Source organism: Archocentrus centrarchus, chromosome 5 (genome assembly GCF_007364275.1).
Source record: "Archocentrus centrarchus isolate MPI-CPG fArcCen1 chromosome 5, fArcCen1, whole genome shotgun sequence".
Taxonomy (NCBI): domain Eukaryota; kingdom Metazoa; phylum Chordata; class Actinopteri; order Cichliformes; family Cichlidae; genus Archocentrus; species Archocentrus centrarchus.
In genome coordinates, this window is record NC_044350.1 from 12,344,331 (window position 1) to 12,367,774 (window position 23,444).

Sequence of the window (23,444 nt, forward strand, 5' to 3'; positions counted from 1 at the left end):
CTACAGGTGAGTAAGGATGACTTTGGACAACGTCCTGACATTCGTGTGTGTAAACAGCTATCCACTTAAACACCGGAGTATTGTGGAGTATAAAACTTTGCACTTTGCCTCTGTAAAGTATATGGATTGGTCCACTGTATTGTTGGATATCATGTTGGGATAGTGATGAATGGGACCTAAACTGTGATCAATAGTTCACTCCTCACCGATGATATTAGCAAACACACTCCACTACATTCACATCGACTGTCACTTGTGTGAATGCACTCTTACATTCAGGAAGAGCTGTGTGGGTACATTGTAAGTCCATTAATATTCTATGTCTCTGCTGCGCGAATGTGTGCATGTTGTGTGCACAATGTCTGTGGATGTGCAACAGTGTGCGTCTGATAACAAGCCTCTGTCATTCCGAGGGTGGCCAACCATGTCCACATATAAGTGGCAATGCATCTTGACAGAGTCCCTCTCCTTCACACACTCATATATACACACACAGGGAGGGGGTTAAGTGTGTGAGTACAGAGTGGCTCTGTGAGCTGTAGCTCTGTGTGCTGACCTTCAGGGTTATCTGGAAGGTTCCTCCGCACCTTGCTGCTAGCACGAACCCCTGCTGTCACCATGGAAACACAGCTAGCAGGGACAATACGAGCCCCGTCCGGTGTGTTGCTCATGTGTACACATTCACCTATATGTGATGACACATACAGGTTCAGTATAGTGGAAAAGCACATGAAACACACACACACACACACACACACACACACACACACACACACACACACACACACACACACACACACACACACACACACACACACACTAATGGGTGCATGCTTCAGTATTCATCTGTCCTCCAATTCATTTATCCCTCATTTCCTTCACTCTCCTTTCATTTCTCCCTGTTAATGAAACATGCGCACAGTGCACAATCAAGCCCTTGGGCCTGCACAGCATTGTCAGAAGGGTGCACACGACCCCATTTCCAGTAGTGGAACCATTATTAGCATGCTGTGACAAGAGACAGCCATTCACCACAACACTGCTCACACACACACACACACACACACACACACACACACACACACGAGACACAAAACCTGCAGTTTCATCACCACTGGATCACTGGGATTTATTTCAGTGACAGCAGGGATGTGCTGGCACAACTTGACAATAAATCAACACATTTTACACTCTGGAGTGACAAGTCAAGATAATACACTCAAAAACCAAGTAGGCTGAGTTTAGATTTTTTTATTATTGATATGGCTAAATTAATGGATGGATTGATAGAAAGGGAAGCACAAAAAAAAGGACAGATTTGACATGCACTCTCTTCCTTCAGATCTTCTCCGTTTCTCGACTTTCTTTGAGTTTCTCAGCCATGATTCGTCAGGGCGCTCTGAAAGAAAAAGGAGGGGGAGAGTAACAAGGGTGGGGGGGGGGGGAGAACAACTGTCAAATTATAAATTTACTTCACTAGAATCTAAGAGGAAAGTAACAGAAGCCAAGATGCATCATGGGAAATCCATCTCCTCACACAAACACAGCAACCTAAGAGTGACATTGCACATGATCAGTACACAAAGAAAGTACCACATTTAAACATCTTGAAATATATAAATATCTGAAACTTACAAAATTACAGGGCCAGCAAGCAACTCAGGGCACGCCATCATCCTTCTAGATCAGAGCTGTCTTTTATGTATTTGTGGTTCTCTTTTGCAGGAGATTATCATTGATTACCCTGAGCTATGGCTTTGCCTGGAATTTTCTTTTAACAACAATCCAATTTTATTATAAATTAGATTTCTAAGTGTCATCTACCACAACACATTAATGATTTAAGTCAGTGTGTCCCAAATAGTGTCAACTATACATCATCACTATGATGCACAAAAAGTATTAAATGAAATGTAAATTTACTGTATCTGTGTTTTTGTAGGCACAGCTTTACAATTACACAAGCAAATTCTATATCCTGTTTATTTTTAAGCCTCTTTCAAAAGGTAATTTATTATTAAATTGATGATGATTTTGTTTTTATTAATAAATTTGTGAGGGTAAAAATTGATCACTTTGTGGTGTCAGTAGAACCTAACTTACTTCTACTTCTCGCTTAACTGGACTGGAGATATCAGCAGCCCTCAGGAAAGTCAGCTAACACTAAGACAAGCTGCTACAAAAAGTCTGACCTCTGCAGGAATTCATTTAGCCTGTAGCTACTACAACTGCTGTTAAACTATATTTGGAAAAATGGGAAACTACTTAGAGTAAGGACAAAACACAGAAATAAAGAAACACAGCTCCAGAAAATGCCTTTACTATTGAAGTCTAAACTGGTCCTTACAAAGCTAGCTGGACAAGAACACACACACACACACACACTTAGGTTATAATCCAGTGAATCACTGTAGCTCCAGGGAAGGTCTGAAGTGGTTTATTGCTACCACTTGACATATTTTGGCCACACTCATAACATGACCAAGGTGACCTCTTTTTTTTTTGTGTGGAATTGCTGTGCAGTCCAACAGCTGCAACAGACCAACCCTTCAAACAACAGCGGACTGTGAACCTCTGAGACAAACCACTTCAACAGAGGTTAATTTGTCGTTAATCGTACTGTATCATATTTGCTCGGTAACTATTATTATAAACTATTCCACAGCATCACATACACAAATAAATCAAAAGCAGATTTTTTCTGTTGCTTTATTACAGAATTGGGATTGGTTTCTTGCTGGATTCTTACTTTTGGTACCAGATGGTGAGGTTTATTCCAAAAAAAAAACAAAATATCCATGTAAAAGCAGAACAATATATTGCAATATTGGTACAGCTACTGTGCTTAATAGTTGCCAAGTTAAGATCCAGTCTCATGCTTTAATAATTTAGAGGATACCTCATTTTGGAACCAAGCAGTGCACAGATTAAATGAGGAGATGAAAAATAGCTCCTTTAGAGCAGCCTTGTGGATTTACTCTGTATCAACATACCTTCCAAGTGACCTGGCAGGCTTTTGAAACAAGATTATTAAGTACTGTCTTTATATGTTTATGCAATGTAACACTTGTAGCTAATTTTGTTTTAGAAAGCCAATTTACTATGGGGTACAGCTGAGCTCCTCTAGTGTAAATACACATCCAAACACACAGACGCAAGAAGAGACACGGGGCAACGCAGGGTTAGTGAAGCATTAGCTTGACACTGCTGGGTGGGCTAGTTGGCATGCTAACTACCCCTGTGCTCGGCTGGCAGGCAGATATGCTGGCGGGCAGGTTAGCCGTTCACTTGCCAAGTGCATCCGAGGGCATCGCAGCCTGTGCCTTTGAATTGGAGATGAGCAGCAAATGTGACAAGGGGATTTAGCTTTACTGTTCCACTCACGTTCTGAGATATAAAGGGGGACAGTGTGTGTCTGCATGTGTGCGTGAAAACTCACTATTTGTGTGAAAACGGCTGTTTATGCGAGCAGGAGTTTATGCATACATCAATGTGTGTGCATGCGTGTGTGTGTGTGTGTGTGTGCACGTGCATCCTTGTGGGAGTACGTGGCAACAGGGGTGTAGGTGTTGCCGCACTCTTACACAGCAGCGTGATGGAACATTATGCCTAATGCATAGTGTATGAAGTAGTTCCTGAATTTCAAACTGACCCCTGGCACCCCCCACAGTACACACAGTTCAATTTGGTGCCCCAGGTCTAAATTTGGACTGCCGCCATCCTCACTTGGATAATTTAAAGACAGGAAAAGCTTTTTATGCACAAAACTGCGGGCAGCAAGGGCAGCCAAATATTCTAGCTCAAGGTCTGCACTGAGTTTTAGACATACACTCAGCTGCCAGTTTATTAGGTGCACTGAGCTATTCTAATACAGCTGTACTAATCCTACCCTCACAGAAATCTTAATGTTATGTTATTGATGGAGCACTCTCAATTTTAATTTAAGATCAAAACACGACTATGCTTTCTATTCACAGGCATTGAAACTTTTTTTTTTTATGGCTGCAGAATTTCACCATCACTGTAAATCTGTCCATTATGATTAGATTTAATATTCACAAAAACACTGATTCACACAAAGACAGAGACTACATACAGTCACACAAATGCATGTTTTCTTCCACCTGCCAGTTTCCATCCAATTAGTGTGCAGTTTGAGGAGTAGATAGTTGCGTTTGTTGGCTGGGAATCAACTTTGAACGTCAAAAACCACAGAAGCAACAGCGTGCACACACCATGCGCATGTTCACACTTCCACAGTTTTAAGCTAATAGGCAACATAGAGACAGCAGACACACATGTAAACATCTGCAGCACACTGAAGGGGAGCCTCTCACACACACACACACACACACACACACATACACACACGCATGCCTAGCTCGCTTGTTTTTTTCGATGTGAAAAACAAAAATAATAGACAAGCAGAAAATCAATAACTGTCTCCTCTGCTCAGTGCTAACAGCACTCAGTTCTCTCCCTCTCTCAGGAGGGACGGAGACAGTTGCCAGGCAGAACTGTCAATCAGATACTCACAGTGGACGTGGCTATGACTGCTTTATAAACACACGGCCATTCACTCATTACGCAGTCAGTACAACAGCCAGACACTCCATTAGTCAATCCAGGAAGCCTCTAGGCCAGGTTGGTTAAATGCACATGAACATTAAACCTGGCAATAAATTATTTTATTTTGGCAGTAGTCAGAGGGGTTTGAACCAGAAACAAGTTGCAAAAACAATAGTTAGATTATGCCATTTAAAATTATATGGCACATTTGTGCCATATAATTTTAAATGGGAAAAGTGGGACTCTTTGGGTGCTAAAGGCTCTACTATGCTGTGCTGTGTTTGTTAACTGTGTCTGCAGAGTGGTGAGGGAAGGCAGATTACAATGAGTTTTCATTCATTAAAAAACATTTTTCTTTTAAGTGTTACCTGTTGCCACTATGCAAAATGCTTAACTTACAGACTGTAGAGCTAATCAATGAACTGGGAATTAGTATACAGCTTCCCAAAGCCAAGCAAAGCTGGCAGCCAAGCAAAAAGGTGTTGGACCCAAACGCAGGACGGGGGAGACTGAGCTGAGCTTAAACAGCTTTAATGCTGAGACCAAATGCAAAGTTTCAAAAACAAGAAAAATACAAAATCCCCAAAACCAAGGCAGGAACAAAGTCCACCTTGGATAACCAAAAGGGACAACTCAAAGACGAGACACACAGCTTGTGGGAGACGACGATGATGACGCAACAAGGAAGTGAGGGTTTAAATACACACAAGGTAATTAGGAAAAAAAAGAGGTGAACCAAGTTAGACTAATGACACAAGTGAAGCAAAACTGAACACAAAGCACACCAGACAAGGGACTGTCAAAATACAACAGGAAGTGACATGACATACACGCAGACTTTAAAGGGTCCTAAATCCAATTAGGTTGCATTATAAATAAAAGCCTTCAGGAGCTTTAATAAGAAACCAATCATAATTATGATATTGTCAATAAATGCACCATGATGAACTCTGAGAATGTAGTTTATATGCAGATATTATTGTGATGTTTAAAATAACTTTCAATACTGCAACCTGATCACTGAAAAGATTTGCCAGTTTTACTTTTAGTAAATAACCAGAGTTTCAAGGTGAACTTCACGGGCGAGTATAGAATCCCTAAAAGGCACTCTGCTTTCATTTTATTTACAGCTGTTAAAGAAACAAGCTCACTGACACTTTGAATTCATTCAATGATTTTTTTCCCCCCCACTGCAATACAGAAAAATAGTGTATAAGAAGCAAACATGCCAACATTGTTCTGGTATTTTTTTTAACCCAATATCTTTGACACTGATTAATGACTGCAAACATTAAATAGTGGCTATTTAAGGTGATAATGATACTGAAATTAAAGAGCATCTCAGTCCTCGCATAGCAGGTCTCCTGTGTCACAATTTACACTAACACATTACCTTTACCGGCTGGAACCTGGTGTTTAGCTGGATACAGATGGAGTGTTCTATAGGTTTGAGAGACAGGCGCACGGCAGGTGGGGAGGTGGGGAGTGGAGGGGATATAGGGGAGGGACATGAGAGAGACCAGCTAATCTTTATGTGGCATGTGCCTTCATGGGGTGGTCGCCTTGGAGATGATGGATGTGAAGGAGAGATGGAATGGAAGGAGGTAAAGCGGTAAGAGAGAGAGAGTCATAAAAAGACAGAAATATGTGCTAGCATGAGTGTATGAGTATATCTCTCACACACACACACACACACACACACACACACACACACACACACACACACACACACACACACACACACACACACATTTATGTAAATGTTTTGTCAAACACACAGGAGCTATAATCAGTATAGGAACAAAACTAGCACACTATAAAAATGATATTAATAACAGGGATATTACAGTAGAATGAACTGACTGGGTCTATATATGAGTGTGTCTGCATGAGTGCACATTTAAAAGTGTGTTTGTGTGTGCGCACGCTGGCGCAAACTGCTACTGAAGAGTGGCTGCGTTATCAGATTAGAGTTAGCAGGCAGGCCAAGGCTCACAGTGGGGCTCACCACCTGCTACCACTGATAGCCACGCCAAAAAAAAAAAAAAATCCACACATATTATTTCCTTGTGTGCTTTCTATTTTACCATCCTTATATTTTGTCTCACCCTCACAATAGTGACTGGCACAGCTTCCTCCTTTCCTACGTTAACACACTGTCATTCCCTTCCATTCCTTCCACTGACAGAGCCTCTTCACTTTATTCATCCTATCTACAATTCTTCAATCATCCATTCTTTCCTTCTGTATCTCTCTCTTACAGTTTTCAATTAACCCTTTCTCACTGGCAAACATGCTTAAGCCCCTTTCTCTCCCAGTTTCCCTTTCTTTCATCAGTCTCCATCCACTGCCCCAGTGACAGGTACCTTTCCTTTTCATCTCTAAGACTCATCCACACTCTTTCCTTTTCTTCTTCTTGTTGTTTTTAGCTGGAAATAACAGACAAACTCAACTTCCAATCATTAGGTTTCGTCACGACAACCTGAACATGTTTGAAAGACATTTTCTTCTTGCCAGAATTACCTGCAGCAGAAAGCCGAGGAAGCAGCAGAGAGAAGTGGTCTGCCATTCTGTTCTTTTTCACGGGCAGTGGAGGTCTACACTCAATGTTGTCTTGAGAGGTACTTAAGATGCTGCTGGCACTACATTTAGAAATGGACAGCTCCTTCAAGAAAGTGAATTTGTGGTTCAAACTGGTATGTTTGGACGGGGGGGGGTGTCGGTCGTGTTACACAGATACACAAGATGTACAAATATCCAACCCAAATAAGCACACAGATAGCAAATCTGATAGAGGTGAAAATAGACACGCAAGCATGCAACATCCGCACATCACTTTGAAGCTGATGGCTGGTTGTATTGTGGACATTCCAGGCTCTGGTTGCCTAGTCAACCTTCAAATGTATTTACTACCAGGTCATATGCCAATCACCACTATCTTGAACTTTCATTGATAATCACTTCAAACGCTCACCTCAGATTTGAGATAAACTTCTCAAATCTGAGGTGAGCGTTTCATTGATAATCACTTCAAACGCTCACCTCAGATTTGAGAAGTTTATCTCGGGTCCCACCCACTTTGCATCAACAGTGCTTGTTTTACCCATAGTCTCTGGAAGTCATTCACTTTCTCTGGTTGCCACACTGCTGCGAATCGCTTTCAGTGTGGATGCAGCTTTAAGCTCCAAATTAATAGAAGTCTCCAGATAATACTAAGGCTTTAATCTTCTAAATTATCATTTAGAAGCGGAGACTTGTGATATCCATATGCACTCATCGTACATTTTATTAGCTTGTCTTTGACCCCCTTTTGCCTTCAGAAGTGACTTAATACTTTGTGGCATAAATTCAAAAAGGTGCTGGAAAGAAATCAGTGTAAGATGATCTTAGGGATGTAAACAGATGGACATGGTCAGCAATAATACTTAAACATTGTTTAAATGCCACAACCTAGTTAACTGGTACTAAGGGGCCAGAGTGTGGTAAGAAAATATCCCCCACCAGCAGCCTGAACCTTTATTGCAAGGCAGGATGGATCCATGCTTTCATGTTGTTTATGCCAAATTCTGACCCTACCATCTGAATGTCATAGCAGGAATCAAGGCTCATCAGACCAGGCAATTTTTTCCAATTTTCTATTGGCCAATTTTTGTGAGCCCGTGCCAACTGTGGCGCAGAGAACTGCCACTCACTGGATAGTTCCTCATTTTCCAAACCATTCTCTGTAAACCCTAAAGATGGTTGCGTGGGAAAAATCCCAGTAGATCAACAGTTTCTGAAATACTCAGATCAGCCCGTCTGGCACCAACAACCGTACCCTGTTCAAAGTCACTTAAATCACCTTCCTTCCCCATTGATACTTAGTTTAAACTTCAGCAGGTCGCCTTGACCATATTTACATGCCTAAATGCACTGGGCAGCTGCCATATGAATGGCTGATATGTTTGTGTTAACAAGCAGTTGAACAAGTGTACCTAACAAAGTGGCCAGTAAGTGTATATCATGTCATTCACTATGTGACCCTCTCTGATTTGTCACTCCTCATGTGACCCTTTCCAGAAAAAGCATCTGCTTTGACTACCACTGACTCATTCAACACTGAGAAAGAAATTACAGGTTTTTAGGACCTGTTGATGCTAGTAGCTGTTGTGCACTTTACCAAATTCTGCATTTTGCTCCTACTGCCTAAATACGCAGGAGACATGGCTATTGGTGCTGGATGGAGATAGGTTTTCTAGCCTTAAAGACCAGGACATGCTCATACACACTAACACATCAGAGCAGACAAATACCAGTCAGGAGACCTACAGGTTCAAGTGCATTAAGTATGTGAGATATAGTGGAAAGTTCGGAGATCTGACACTGTTAGCTCCTGCTGATTGTACTAAATAGTGTAGCAATCATATTAGCATTCTGCACTAGTTGGTACTGAAACCTTGGCGCATTGTAGAAGAGGATGGATGACAATTATCACAAGTGGTGGGTTGACAAACGTTTGCTCTTGAACATGACTTTGAGGGTGGCTGTGTTTTGTTTCACTCAGGAGGTTGAAAGTGAGACTAGATGATGAAAGGCAAACACTTATGGGCTTATGCTCATGCACACACACACACACACACACACACACACTAGGTACCCAAATGCTCAGAAGATATAGAATACAGACATTTTCCAGTGAAAATGTCTGTATGCAGTAGTGACAATATAAAGACGGGATCTAACGTCAAACGAAAGAGGAAACTCTCAAGGCTTCATGATAACATAGGGCCTTGGTGAGCTGACATTTACCCTGTGTTCCCCACACATACACTCACACGGTGGGTTTCCATATGCATGACAATGGCCCGAGCTGAGACACTGACAGGAGAGGGACAGGGGAGTGATAGTAGAGAGGAGGTGAAAGGCCATATCCTGAATCAACTGTCTTTAATGGATGGCAGAGGTTAGAATGTGTGAAAAGTGTGTATGTGTGTGCATCCATGCATGCATGAATCATAAAACATAAAAGAACCTCTGAGTGACATAAGGAAGGCTGTGCCACTGCAGATAGTGAGTTGGGTGGACTTCAAGTAAGAGACAGAAAAAAATTGAGATAGATACTCTAGTGATGTTCAGATCATTGACTCTGGCAGAAAAGACAGATAAGCAGGATGCTGGTTTTATTGGCAGATTGATTGGCAAACAGACATTCAGATTGGGAACAGGGAACAGGAATATATGGCAGAGCCTACATGAATAAACTCTTGGAACGTCATACGAGTCAGTTTTAGCTCAGTGGAACTGACGGGACTGACCACTAACCAGAATGAGCCTACTGCCGATGTACACAAATTTGAACTTTCTTTACATGAGTATCTGGTGGACAAAAATAACTACGATTTAGGTTTTAGGTACACACATGGTATTCACAGTGTATGTGCTTCACACACAGAAAGAGTCACAAGAGAAAAAGATGATGTGTGAACCATAAGGTATCCACTTCAGACAAAGAGTAATTTGTCAGAAAAATACAGCTTTCTCCCTTTAATCATAGGGAAGAATGTGCCTGCTTCTGAAAATCCTTACAAGTAAATACAGATAACAAAAGAACGGAGCCTTTGAGCTGTCGGGAGGTTTTCACCAGGCTAAAAGCTTTGCTGCCTATTGAGCAGTTATGTTATTGTTGCACAGCAGAAAAATCACTGCATCCAAATGTTGTGCGTCTTTTTTTTTTTTATTTCTATTTTATCTGCCTATGAAAGATAATTTATTGTGCTTCTTAAAAAAACTGTCTATAATCCAACATTTCAAAAGTATGTTGTATGCATGTGTATAACTGCCGCCATTCACTCAAGGAGAGAAATTGCCTTTTCAAAATTACAAAATGAAGGATAATAGATTTAAGACATTTCTAAAAATGAGGTATACAATATAAAATCAGACATTTTATTTGATATATTTTATATATCAAATGGGGTGGGGTGGGTGTGGGGGGATCCTATCCCACTTGCCCTGTGGGTGGTCTTTGTCCTCCAAGCTCGGGTCCTCTACCAGAGGCCTGGGAGCTTGAGGGTCCTGCGCAGTATCTTAGCTGTTCCCAGGACTGCATTCTTCTGGACAGGGATCTCGGATGTTGTTACTGGAATCTGCTGGAACCATTATCCCAGTTTGGGGGTCACTGCTCTGAGTGTTCCGATTACCACAGGGACCACTGTTACCCTCAACTTCCTCATCCTCACTAGCTCTTCTCTCAGCCCTTGGTATTTAACGAGCTTCTCGTGTTCCTTCTTCCTGAGGTTGCCATCACTTGGTATTGCAACGTCTATCACTACAGCCTTCTTCCCCTGATTTCCCACCACTACAATGTCCAGTTGGTTAACCATCACCAGTTTGTCTGTCTGTGTCTGGAAGTCCCACAGGATCTTAGCTCTGTCATTTTCAGCCACCTTTGGGGGTGTATCCCATTTTGACCTCGGGACTTCCAGGTCATACTCAGCACAGATGTTCCTGTATACTATGCCAGTCACTTGGTTATGGCGTTCCATGTATGCCCTGCCTGCTAGCATCTTGCACCCTGCTGTTATGGGCTGGATTGTCTCAGGGGCATCTCTGCACAGCCTGCACCTGGGGTCTTGCCTTGTGTGGTAGACCCCAGCCTCTATCAATCTTGTGCTTAGAGCATGTTCCTGTCCTGCCACGATTAGTGCCTCTGTGCTGTCTTTCAGCCCAGCTTTGGTAGGATTTTTTGATATCAGCCACTTCTTCTATCTGCCAGTGACACATGCCATGCAGAGACCTGTCCTTCCATGATGGTTCCTATTCTTGCTCCTCTTCTTTCTCGGGTTTCTGCTGTCTGAGGCATTCACTAAGCACATGATCAGTTGTGGCCATCTTCCTGATGTATTCATGGATCTTTGTTATTTCATCTAGGATAGTGGTTCTGACACTCACTAGTCCTCAGCCTCCTTCCTTCCACTTAGCGTCTCAAGGTGCAGGATTTGGGTGAAACCCTCCATGCATGGTAAGGAGCTTTCTTGTCTTGATGTCACAGGCTTCTATCTCCTCCTTTGGCCAGCTTATTATCCCAGCAGGGTATCTGACAGCTAGCAGGGCGTAGGTGTTGATTGCCCGGATCTTGTTCTTCTCATTCAGCTGACTCCTCAGGACTTGCCTTACTCTCTGCAGGTACCTGGCAGTTGCAGCTTTCCTAGCGGCTTTTTCATGGTTCCCATTTGCCTGTGGGATTCCAAGGTACTTGTAGCTGTCCTCAATGTCGCCTTCTGGTATTGCAATCCACTCAGTTCTGACTGCCTTCCCTCTCTTTTTATATTATTTATTTATAGACCCCCCCCCCCCCCCGAAAAAAAACAAACAAAAAAAACAAACAAAACACAAAACAAAAAATCCTGCACAACAGGAGAAACACAGGCACCTTACTCTGTGGAAGGTTACCTCTATTATTAACAGTCTCAACCATAACAAAATATTTTCTCCAGGGTCTATAGAACATTATATTTCATAATGAAATATGATCCAATACTCTCTCTAATGACTAAATCTACAGTGCATATTGCTCCCTGTTGACCCTTTTCCACCTGCAGCTAATGCTGAATCTTTTCCTAGTGAAACTCTAGTCCAAGTGCTCTGCTCTGCCAAGCTGCTGGCCCTGCTGCCCTGTCAGATCCATTTACAGACAAGCAGACTGGACAGCTGTGTGCATGTCCAGAGGGGTCTTGGGAGAGCCCACTTATTTCTTTTCATTAAGGCTGACTGATCAGGAGGCTCCGGTGGGACATCTACTCATCTCCCCTAACTTTTATATTTAATTCGGGCATCATTACAAATGTAGTTTAACTCAGCATTACAAAATATCTCCATAAAAACAGTAAGTTCTACGAAATTGACCATTTCATGGACAGAGGACAATTTTTTTTCCCTCTAGTTTTCAAGAGGTAGCTAGACACACACCACAAAGCCACCTGGAATCTGCACTCTACCCACTGGCAACTGCATCCAAAATTTTTTTATCTAAGTGAAAATTGAGTGTCATTATTTTAATTCTTTAGATTTGTGAACATTGTGTACTGACAGCTATGATAGGATTACTTTAATCTTGAAGAATAAAAAAACAAAAAAACAAAACAAAACTGAGGATCCTAAGGCAAGAACCTGCAGTTATAAGGTGGGCTTCGTTTTTTTTTTTAGTGATTTATAAAACAGATCAAAGCTGGGGATAGGAAACGGTCTGAGAGAGAACTAGATTCCTGCACATGTACTTTACTGTCAGGCTTTACAGTAGGTTACACTGAGGGCTTTCATGTGGGAGACTGGATTGAATCCCATGTGGAGCCAAAAATCAGCACTGAAGCACTTCCACATACCTGTGCTCATCTTATGGGAGAGGACCTCATGTCCTCTGTAGTGGATACAAAAAATTAAACTGAAAGGTGCTCTTTTTTCCCCTCACTTCTCAGGAGGATATGAGCATGAATGGTAGTCTGTCTCTCTGATGGATTGGCAACCTGTCGAGGGTGTGTCTGGCACGCCAAATTCCCTGCAAACCCGATTTGTATAAGTGGTTAAGAAAATGGATGGATCATGTGTTAAATTTTAACTATGTTATGAGTCTGAATAGAAGGGGTTATTATTTTGGCTGCAAATGATCTTACAGGCATTTAAAGCTGCTGCTGCACCTGCTGTCATTGGAAACAAGCAGGCTAAAGAAGCAACCCAGAGTCCAGTAAATATCAACCCCACTAGAAATCTTGCATGCACACACTGGTCCCTTTCCCCTCACATAATATCTTTGTTTGAAACCCTCCTCAGGATCTTTGTGTCTAATTTTTTTTTTAAATTTCCCTGTAGCTTCATTCCACGCTACTTTCACTGGCACCATCTGCCCATTATCACTGTGCTCCACAAGATCCTGCTCAATCCATGCTCCTGGTGCTGAAGATGCCCTACTAGTAAATATTTCACCCTAATGCAATGTGCAATCACTTGCTAAAGTTTACTTGCAGTATTAGCAAAATTGGTGATTTGCTCCGTGTGTGGAATATGCAAAGTGTCTCCACAGCAGAGGGTCTGTGATGAAACAAACATACATAGTCAAACTTCAATATGATGTGAGAGAGCTCCATGGGCAGCAGTGCATTTCAGAACTAAACATCAGTTAATGTGACAATGTGTTCTGTGAAAGAAGCCTTAATATGGGAAGGAAGGAGGACAGTGACTAAAAGAAAAAGGGTGGATCAGTAGCAACAGCACCACGAAAAGATCCACGGATGAGCAGATATACAGAAGATGGGTGGATAAGAGAGAGAGAAAAGTACAGGACAAAATATTAGATGGATATAGTTTGAGGCCACACTTAAATATGGAATCTTTTAGGTTTCCGCCTCTCTATTTTAAATCTAGAAACATTTATATGACTTTTTAAGCTTCAGCTTGGGATAGAAGTCTCAGAAGTCTTAAAGGTCAGACTGAAAACCGTGCAATCTTCAAAACAGTAGCGCAGGTTACTCTTTAAAAGAAAGATTTAATCTGTTCGATTATCCCTATAAAGAAAGGTTAGACGGAGAAGATGTCAGTGATAAAGAATCTTGAATCAAAATAGTTCTTTTTTTTCCAAAGAAAGAAAGCAAGATGGCGAAATAAAAAATAAAAATAAAAAAAGCAGCAGCCTAGTATGAAATGAAATTCTGGCAGACAAAATCTGGGTTTTTAAATATTGCAATATAGTATGCAGTGATTCAAAAAATTTTTTGCCAGCAGTGGCACATTCAGAGAGCTATTTGGTGATACTGAGCCTCTGGAAAAAAGGGACAAAAAGAACTATACTGCATTTATCGACATCAGTCAAATCAATCCTTTTTCTACCCAGATGAAAATGAAGAACTTCTTATTTCTCTTCAGAATAAAACATTATAAAGGGATGGGCGCAGAGTTGATGCGATTCACACAGACTGGAGCCTTCTTTCTTTTAGCTTCCCTCTTTCTGCCTCTTCAGTGTTTTTTTTTTCCAGTCATTTTGCATTCACTGTCAAAGACATGCCTAATTGAATATGAATTAAACTTGTGCTTCAAAGAAGAAAAAGAACAGCTTGGCTTTATTCTGCAAACACTTCCTATGAGAATTTATATGGCACACGGTCACAAAAACTGGTCTTAATATACAAACACACACACGCACTGTAGCTCCTCACAGAGCAACATCCCAAATAGCAAACTGATCTTTTGAACCAGTTTAAAAAGACTGATTGCTTTTATTGTGAGCCGTTGCCTTGCTTTTATCAACACTTTAAACTGCCAAATTCACCAATTGTTGTTTTGTAGCTTTTATCTACTTTGGAGCCATATCAGTGCATTTTGTCATGATAATAATGTGCAAATTGGCCCATTCATTATTGTTTTTTTGATCGAGAAATTGGGTAAAATAAGCACTTTGTAGATAAGCATAGGGTCTGAACACAATTTGTAAAAGCATCAGCAGAAAGCAGAATGCATTTCAAAGCGCTGAATGCCAAAACTGATTTTAATACACTAATAATGGTGTAATCTTCCTATCAGAAAGTTCCAAAACACAGTGCATGCCTGGTGCCTTATAAATCTGCTCAATGAGCATGTTGCATTGATTTAACTTTCTACTTGAAGTGTCAAACAAACAAACGCGTAGATGACAATTCTCAGAAGTTAAGTGATTCTGTGTAGGTACTGAAGGGATTCTTTGTCTCCTCACCCTTTTGTTCCACTGTCAGCCTGGCTGTCAAGCTCCTTCTAGGTCTGACTCACTCAAGCCAGCCTTCTCTCATCTTCTTTAAAAATAAATAAATAAACGGGGGGGAAAAAAGCTTTATAAACACGTCCTTATGTGTCCCTCCCTCCAAATATGGAATAAAGCAAAATAAACAAGAGTTTGCTGATGCCATTGTGCTGACCTTTATTTTTGCTAAAATTCAACTTGGATGCGTTTTTGTAAAGGGAATGAATAATAATGGTGAGAGAAATGATTTAGAGCAGAATAGCATCACCTGTCTCACACAAACATTCACACGGACCGCACTCTAGTACACCCACATAAACAAACCTCCACATAAATATCACATCTAAAAAGACACTGAAGATATATTTTTGAATTTTCTCATGTTTCCCTTGTCCTACCTGCTTTGCTTGATGGACACAGGTCATGTATTGTTTGGCCAGGCTGGAGCAGTGAAGAGTCTGCTGTGGGTTTTCTCTGTAGCACTGGAGCACCTTGGCCTGCAGCTCGGCGCACAAAAACGCAGTATGCCGGGATCTGAAAAACACACACACACAGAGAAGCAAATGCTCACATCTGCTGGCCAACATCCACACCCCCACCAAGACCAAAAATCTAGGTTGTAACTCAGGGTAGTAATATGTTGGTGCAGCTGCAATAGTCCCAGATGAGAAACACAAAGCTGTATATAGAACTACGAAAACAACTGTTATTTCCAACTGTGATTCCTTAATGGAAATTCCAGCCACAGCTACACAGACAAGGTTAAAGAAAATAAGCGCTGATAGGTGTGATCCCTTTAAGTTGAGCTGGCTTCTGCAATAACAGGACGGCAATAACAAGTTCTGTTTGGTGTAAGTACATCATACAAGGAGCAAAAAAGCAAAAACAAACAAACAAACAAGCAAAAAAAGAGCGATTGTTTGTGGTTTGTTTTAGTTGCAGTTGAAGTAGCTAAGATAGTTTCAAAGGCTTTAAGGTGCAGCCTGTGGAGAGAGATGAATTATGCATCAACAAAGCGGCTTAGGAGTCAAAGTCAAACTTTCCCTTTTCTTTTTTATCTGACTCGCACATACAGTACATGTGTGTAGACAAAAGCGCACAGTCAAATCCACATCCACAAAATACAAAATCAGCACATGCACACACACACACACACACACACACACGCACACACACATATGCACAAATGCACATACAGGTAGCGAATGCTAATCCTATAAGAGGGTAATCCTTGAGTGCTCTGTTGCTTGCGGTAATTTACCTGCTGTTGTGACAAGAACTTGCAACTGGAAGGACTGGGATATGGATATGTATACACACACACACACACACACACACGCACGCACGCACGCACGCGCACGCACGCGCAGGAATACATGAACACAAGGACACTTAATTGTTTTCATATGCCCATTTTACTGTTTTGGAGAGGAACCCCCCACACACACAAAAGTATCCAAAGGGACAATGATGGCAACAAATACTGAGTGGTAGTGATCTTGTTTTCAGACAGCGCTGCATTAAAACAGACAGGACTCTGTATTGGAAAACCCTGCAAACCCTGGAATCCACGGTCAATTGAAACAGTGAGTAGTTACATCCACAAATCAAAGATAAAACTCAATCACATGTTTAAAGAAAAAGATCAGGAGTGCCTGAGGCAAAATTAAAGCTGGAAGTTCTTTTTTAAAGTCATGGACACTGCATCCTCCAGGCTAATGAGAAGAGGCGCCATCTGGCTTGTTGTCAGTGGCTGCCATTACATTTGTGAAGGCACTAATAATACTCAATGAGACAGGTTTTGAAAGAACACATGCTACCATCTGGAAAACATATGCTTTTTAGGGAAGGTCTTGCTTACTTCAGCAAGACAAAAAAAAAAAATAAAAAATTAACAGGTGCTAAACTGGCCTGCCTGAAGTCTTCTTTATGAAACATGCTGCTGGCATCAAATTCCCTTTTTTCAGTTTCAATATAGTGTTAAAATGATTTGTAAATAATTGAACTCTGTTTCCACAACAGAGTGTGGAAGGAGATGTGTGCACAGACTCCCTGCTTGCTGCAATATTTCAGACAGCACTGAATACAATAAAACTGATCAGAACAACAGGAGACAAGAAACCAGAATTAAGAGAAAGGACTGAAATGGAATTTAACAGAAAAGAATGGGATTAAAATACAGATTAGGGACTGGAAAAAAACTCACCTCGAGGTCAATCCAGTAGTTTCATTGGGACTTTTGATCATGTTAAATTATCTTCATCAGTGGAATTTCATGGATTTATTGATTATTACATTTCCAATTCTTTTTTTTAAATGTCTTGAGGTGAAATTTATTTCCCACTGCTCCTTTCAAGATCAAGCACAAACTTTAAGCCTCGAGTAGAATAGAACAGAATAAAACAAAACAGAATCGACTAAAATAGGAATTCTCTCAGCTCTGACCTGCTGTAGGTATTTATAATTAAAACTTTTCTAAAACTTGTCACAGCTTAAGATTGCTATAAATGTCTAATGAACTACATGCTCTTATGTATGATGGTAATTTTTCTGCCTTCAAAATATGAGCGTGACAACAAAAAAAAAGTGTTCGATTTATGAATTTGATAAGAAGGCACATTTTCCATCACTCCAAATAAATGATCTGACATGACAGTGCATGCTTTTTTTTGGTGGTGGTGGTGGTGGGGGGGGGCTGACCACTTGGCATTCACATACACAGTCATGCATGTGCACGTGCACATGCACAGAGCCGCAGTCATGTCATCACAGAAAGCAATTACAGAATCATGCATCCTTTACATATGAATGAGCTCAGCAGTCCCTACCATCACTGACAAATACACACAATAAGCCTGCGTGCATGTGTGTGCGTGTGTGTGTGTTGATCTGTGCTTTGTGAATGCAATGCGTGCATGTGTCCATGAGATAAACCGTGCACACAAACAAGACTGTAGGAGAAGTTTCTCTGCACTGGTATGTGTATTGTGTAGTGCCAGTGTCTGTAGCTGTGTGTGCTTCCGTGTGCAGTGAAGGGTAGAGAGACAGGATTAAATAAATCACTGGTGGAGAGAATATTCATGAAAAGAGAAGTGAATGCAACCTGGGAGAGAGAAGGGGGAAGAGAGAGAGAGCAAGAGAGAGAATGTGACAGTGATGTATTAAATGACAAACAGCTCTTGCAGCGTGCATGGACGAACTGTAGCCCAGTAGCAATCATCATAATCTGCATTTAACCTCTGTCACATCATGTGGTGCCGTGCCACTTGGTGCTCAGGACGAAGGTAAATCTTTTGTGTTTCATATGTTTGATGGGCAGCACGGTGGCGCAGTGGTTAGCACTGCTGCCTCACAGTTAGAATACCATCTGGAAGGCCTGGGTACGATTCTACCTTGGCCCAGGAGTCTGCATGTTCTCCCTGTGCTTGCGTGGGTTTCCTCCGGGTACTCCGGTTTCCTCCCACATTCCAAAGACATGCACTTACTGGGGTTAGGTTAATTGGCTACTCTAAATACACCCATAGGTGTGAATGTGAGTGTGTTTGTCTCTCTGTGTTAGCCCTGTGACAGGCTGGCGACTTGTTCAGGGTGTACCCTGCCTCTCGCCCTATGACAGCTGGGATAGGCTCCAGCCCCCCCCCCCCCGCAACCCTGAACAGGATAAGCGGAGGTGAATGGATGGATGGATGGATGTTTGATGGTTATGCATTCATTTGGTGCAGAGATGTTGAAATTGTCAGGATATCTGTTTTGTTGCACAGAAAATTAAGATGGTTATTGTGGTGGTGAAAAAAAAAAAAAAAAAAAAAAAAATCAGCAGCTTGGGCTTTCAATCACCTGATTACATTATATGATTGGTTGGTATTTAACTTGAGAGCATTTTGAGAGGTGGCCGGCGTTCTGAATTCCTCCCCAAGAACAGCAGATAACAGCAACAATAGCCACAAGGTCTTAATCCATACCCAAGAAAAGAAAATCATCCTTTTTTCTATTCAACAAGAGAAACTTTTTGATAGTGTGCGTTTTAATAATGGAATCTGAAGCAGAAAATTGCCTCTGCTAATCTGCACCAACTGCCTTGTTTGACTGAAATTAAAGGTGAGCTCTTATTAAAAAAAAAAAAAAAAAACACACACATTAGCTGCCCCAGCTAGTTTGATAGCCAACTTTTGCAGGGAAAAGAAGCAAAATAACACTCCAATTGCTTTCTGTCTGTGATGCTTTTTGCATAAAAACGTGCAGCACTGAGGGGGAAAGATTAGGCTCAAATCGTTAAAGTTTCTCATTATTTTTTTGTCTCACCTTGGCAGTGTGCGGGTTTTATGAAGAAAGCTCAAGTTCTGGTCTGCAGCAAAGCATGACACTGGGGAATTAGGCAATAAGAAGAAAAAGAGAAGATCATAAGGACACAGCTTTCTTTTTTTATTGTTCTCTGTGTCTGAGATGGTGTTGTTTGTGTTGGTGTGTGTGTGTGTGTGTGTGTGATGTGTGTAAATGATTATTAATGTATGATGACACGGATTTGGTTTCATTTAAAGCAGCAGCCAAGGCATTGTACTTTTGGTTTTTAATATTACGCTGAGTGGAGAGGAAGAGAAGAGAGGATCAAAGATGTCATGGCTGGGGTGAGATCAAAAGAAATGACAGAGCATGCATCTCGCATTGTTGGAGGCTTTGTCAAGCTTTTATTAAACCGCTATATGGATAATATTCACAACATTATGGTTCGGCAGAAATCTTACTTTACAATCACATCAAATTAGAGCTACAGACTTAGCTACAGCTTGTGAGGTGTCTAACGCCTGACTAAATTCAGTACCTTTGATTATTCTGGTAGTCACAATAATCACTTATCCCACCTTTGCTAAGTGATGCAGCAATCCTTAAGTCCTAAGCTCACTTCACACAATATGACACCACCCCAAAACTTCACTAAGTTTAATCTTAACTCCTCCGAAACACAAAGTCTTCATCTCAAATCAAGAGCAACACACAGACTGAAGACAGACAGAACTCTGCCTTTATCTTCATATGCTGACAGATGAAATGCCGAAGGGAGATAAGGATGTAGGATAAAAATTCGCACTCTGTTGGCCTGTTTGATTGATCCCCGCCAACCTCTCTTTGTGGGAATACAGGGAGAGAGAGGGAGAGAGCGATGGGAGGGGATAAGGACAGTGTTTCATTAAAACAGGTGACATGCGGGAACAAGATAAGAGGCACATGTGCACGTGTGTTTGGGTGACATCTCATCACTGATAACTTTTCAATCAGGAAAACTTGCGGTTGGATGACTCACTCGAGTTGGGAATGATAGGGGGCTGCTATCGTCTTCCATCACTCTCCTTTCTATCAAGTTTCAATTCCAGTTTGGTGCCATGTCATTTGTCCTTTTCTTTTAACAACTATACTTCTCTTAAAAGCACAGTGCAGCTTTTAACCCAAGAACACTAATGTGAGTTTTGTAACACCATCACTCTCACTTTCACGTGGGTGAAGACTGTGCTTAACCCTAGAACACTAACGAAGGGCAAACTACAATAAAATACCTGAACATATTCTTTTTTGCACCATAAAAATATCTACAGTATCTAATACAGCTTTATACTTTGCCTCTCAGTGAGAGAACTATGCTGCACACAATAGAGTTGTTATCCTTTGCTCCCTTTCCATTTGCATCAGGTTCAGATCATTACATAATTTTCTGGTTCTGTATGTTCTTGTACAAGATATCATTCCAAAAATAAATAAATAAATAATAATGATACCAGAAGGATAATGCCTTGTCAGGCTTTTTTCCTGCATACAGGAATTTTTAGGGTCAGGGTAAAAAAAAAAGAGCCAAAGCAAGTTATTCAGCACTAGAAACAAAAAGTGATTTTATATCAGTATAACAAAGATTTTATTAACTAAACCTAATACACATTTTTGTTTATCAAATACATGCATTAAGTTATTGCCTGTACTATATGCAGATAAATGGGACCTGTGCTGATCCAACAAAAAAATTAAATTACTATTAATGCTGCTACTAATATTATTCTTCATCTTCCTTTTCTTATTTTTTAACTATATTCTATATGATAAAATGCTATTGTGCCATGCTGTCATTAGCTGAGCCTATTGTCACAGCTAGTTGGACGTTTCTTCTGTACAGGGTGGATGGTGGGTACAGCTTGGCAGAAAGAAAATATTTTCCTTTACAACACGATACCTGAAAAGAGACTTTGCTGCCGAGTTTCCTTTTTTTTCCTTTTTTGACACTTTTAGCACCACAAATTCCATTTAGTTCCATTATATTCAATCCTACAGCCACTTCTTCCCACATTGGGCACGTTTTATCAAAACAACCTAGATAGCTAAACAGAACTAACACTGGCTAGTAGAGGAATATGCACATTTGATTTAGAGGTAATCTGCCCCTTTAAGTTTCTAGGACATGAGTGGACTCTTGAAGACCCTAGGAAAATGTGAAAATTGTAACTATTATATTTCTGGCTGGAATGATGAGACCTGTTAAGATAAACCTGTCTAAAACCTCGCCTATCAAACTTACTAGATTAATAAATCTGGCCTGAAACCTTGCAGAACTATGTTTCATTATATACTCTTTAGAGGCAGTCAGAAAGGCAGCGTGCCGAAGTGACTGCAGCCTTCTGTCTTCGTGGTAAAGCTCTGCTCGTTCACGGTGCCGACAGGCCCTGTCTCCTGTAATGACTGGCAGTCTACTGCTTTACAGTAAGCTACCTGCCTGTTTCACTAATTGGACATGGAAGCCACATACGCACAACAGACGGTACATATACAGAATAAAGTAGATAAAACAAACTCACATGAAAGTAGGCTTTTAACTGCAAACTGCCAGCAGTTACTTTATGATGAATCCTTACAGACATCCCCCCGAGGTTCGCTAAGGTTATATCTTTGCTAACACTTTGAGGGTAACAAGGTTTTTTTTTTTTTTTAAGAGGATTAATGGATTTTTAGATCTTAAGGTAAGCTTGACTGCAATGTTGTGGGTCTCTACAGTAAAGTATTTTGGAGGAATATGGGTAGTCAGATACCCCAAGGCAAGGCTAATGGATTAACTCCTCTAAATAACCTCATGTTGTTGGGCAAAGAGAGTAGAAAATGACACTAGATAACATTTTACCGCTCACTGTGTCCCCACACGAGGATAATGTTTTAGAATCAACATCTCAGGGGCTTCCACCTTGTTGCCCTGCTTTTAACAAAGTAGCCACCTCAAGTTTGACAGGCAGCTTTTAGCATCCGTGTTTGCACTCAAACAATTTAGGGTCATTCCTGGAATCAAAGCTGGGAAACAGCTAAAATGGGACTGCTGAACTTTCAAACAACTGAAATGACTCAAAGAGAGTTGTAATGGTGCTGCTCCCTAACTTATCTAGACTAAGTCTCCCTAAGTGTGTTTATGGGACTCTCTAAACTCCTCCTGTCGCCTTGGTTACTAGTGTACTTAAATAACCTATGACCAAGGGCTGAAAAATAAAAGCAGGATAAAGTGCCAAAAACTGCAGTTCCTTGTATGGCTATTTTAGTTTAAACTGCATTAAGGATTAATGCTGTGCATAACAGGTGTGCTCAGTCGGAGTCTTGTTCTGCATTTAGTTGAGCTAAAACAGACTTTAGTCAGCTATCCATGATTTAGGATATTTTAAGATTTTTTACAATTACAAATGGAACTTGCCAACCAAACTAGCTAGCTAAATAGCAATTCACGGCTTGAAAACACAAGTCCACAAACAACAAATAGTTAATGTCACAGTGGCTACATCCATCTTATTTACAGTACAATAAACTAACAAAACCACTAACAAAACTGTATGTTTTCTTCTTTTTCTCAAAAAAACAACAATCAAAAACTAGAAGGTTAGAGTACAAAGAAACAACTTGAAAATCATTTCAAGAGTAGGAAAATGAGGCAATTAGATGGAGAGAGAGGCTAAATCAGAGACAAAGACACAAAGACTGAAAAAAGAAAAGACATATTGTAACTACATAGCATGTTAGACAGTGCTGCACCCCCAAGTGCTCGCCCCTCCCTTCAGCAGTGGGTAAATAGAATAATTACTGGGTGGTCAGTGTAGTGTGAAATGACAGCGTGACCACAACA

General features: G+C 40.9%; 1 protein-coding gene across 3 annotated transcripts in view; it reads right to left on the reverse strand.

Moving 5' to 3' along the window:
• Positions 1–1,166: 1,166 nt before the first annotated feature.
• chchd6b (coiled-coil-helix-coiled-coil-helix domain containing 6b) overlaps positions 1,167–23,444 on the reverse strand; it is a 55,974-nt gene continuing 33,696 nt past the window's right edge. For 2 of the 3 annotated variants that reach the window (XM_030728670.1, XM_030728669.1), the window contains 2 exons: positions 15,709–15,844; positions 1,168–1,399 (listed from right to left, as the gene is read on the reverse strand). In XM_030728670.1, the coding sequence (XP_030584530.1) occupies positions 1,376–1,399; positions 15,709–15,844 (160 nt within the window). In that variant the 3' untranslated portion in view covers positions 1,168–1,375. Of the gene's footprint in view, positions 1,400–15,708; positions 15,845–23,444 lie in introns of all 3 variants that reach the window. The other variant, XM_030728668.1, reaches the window with a different exon arrangement.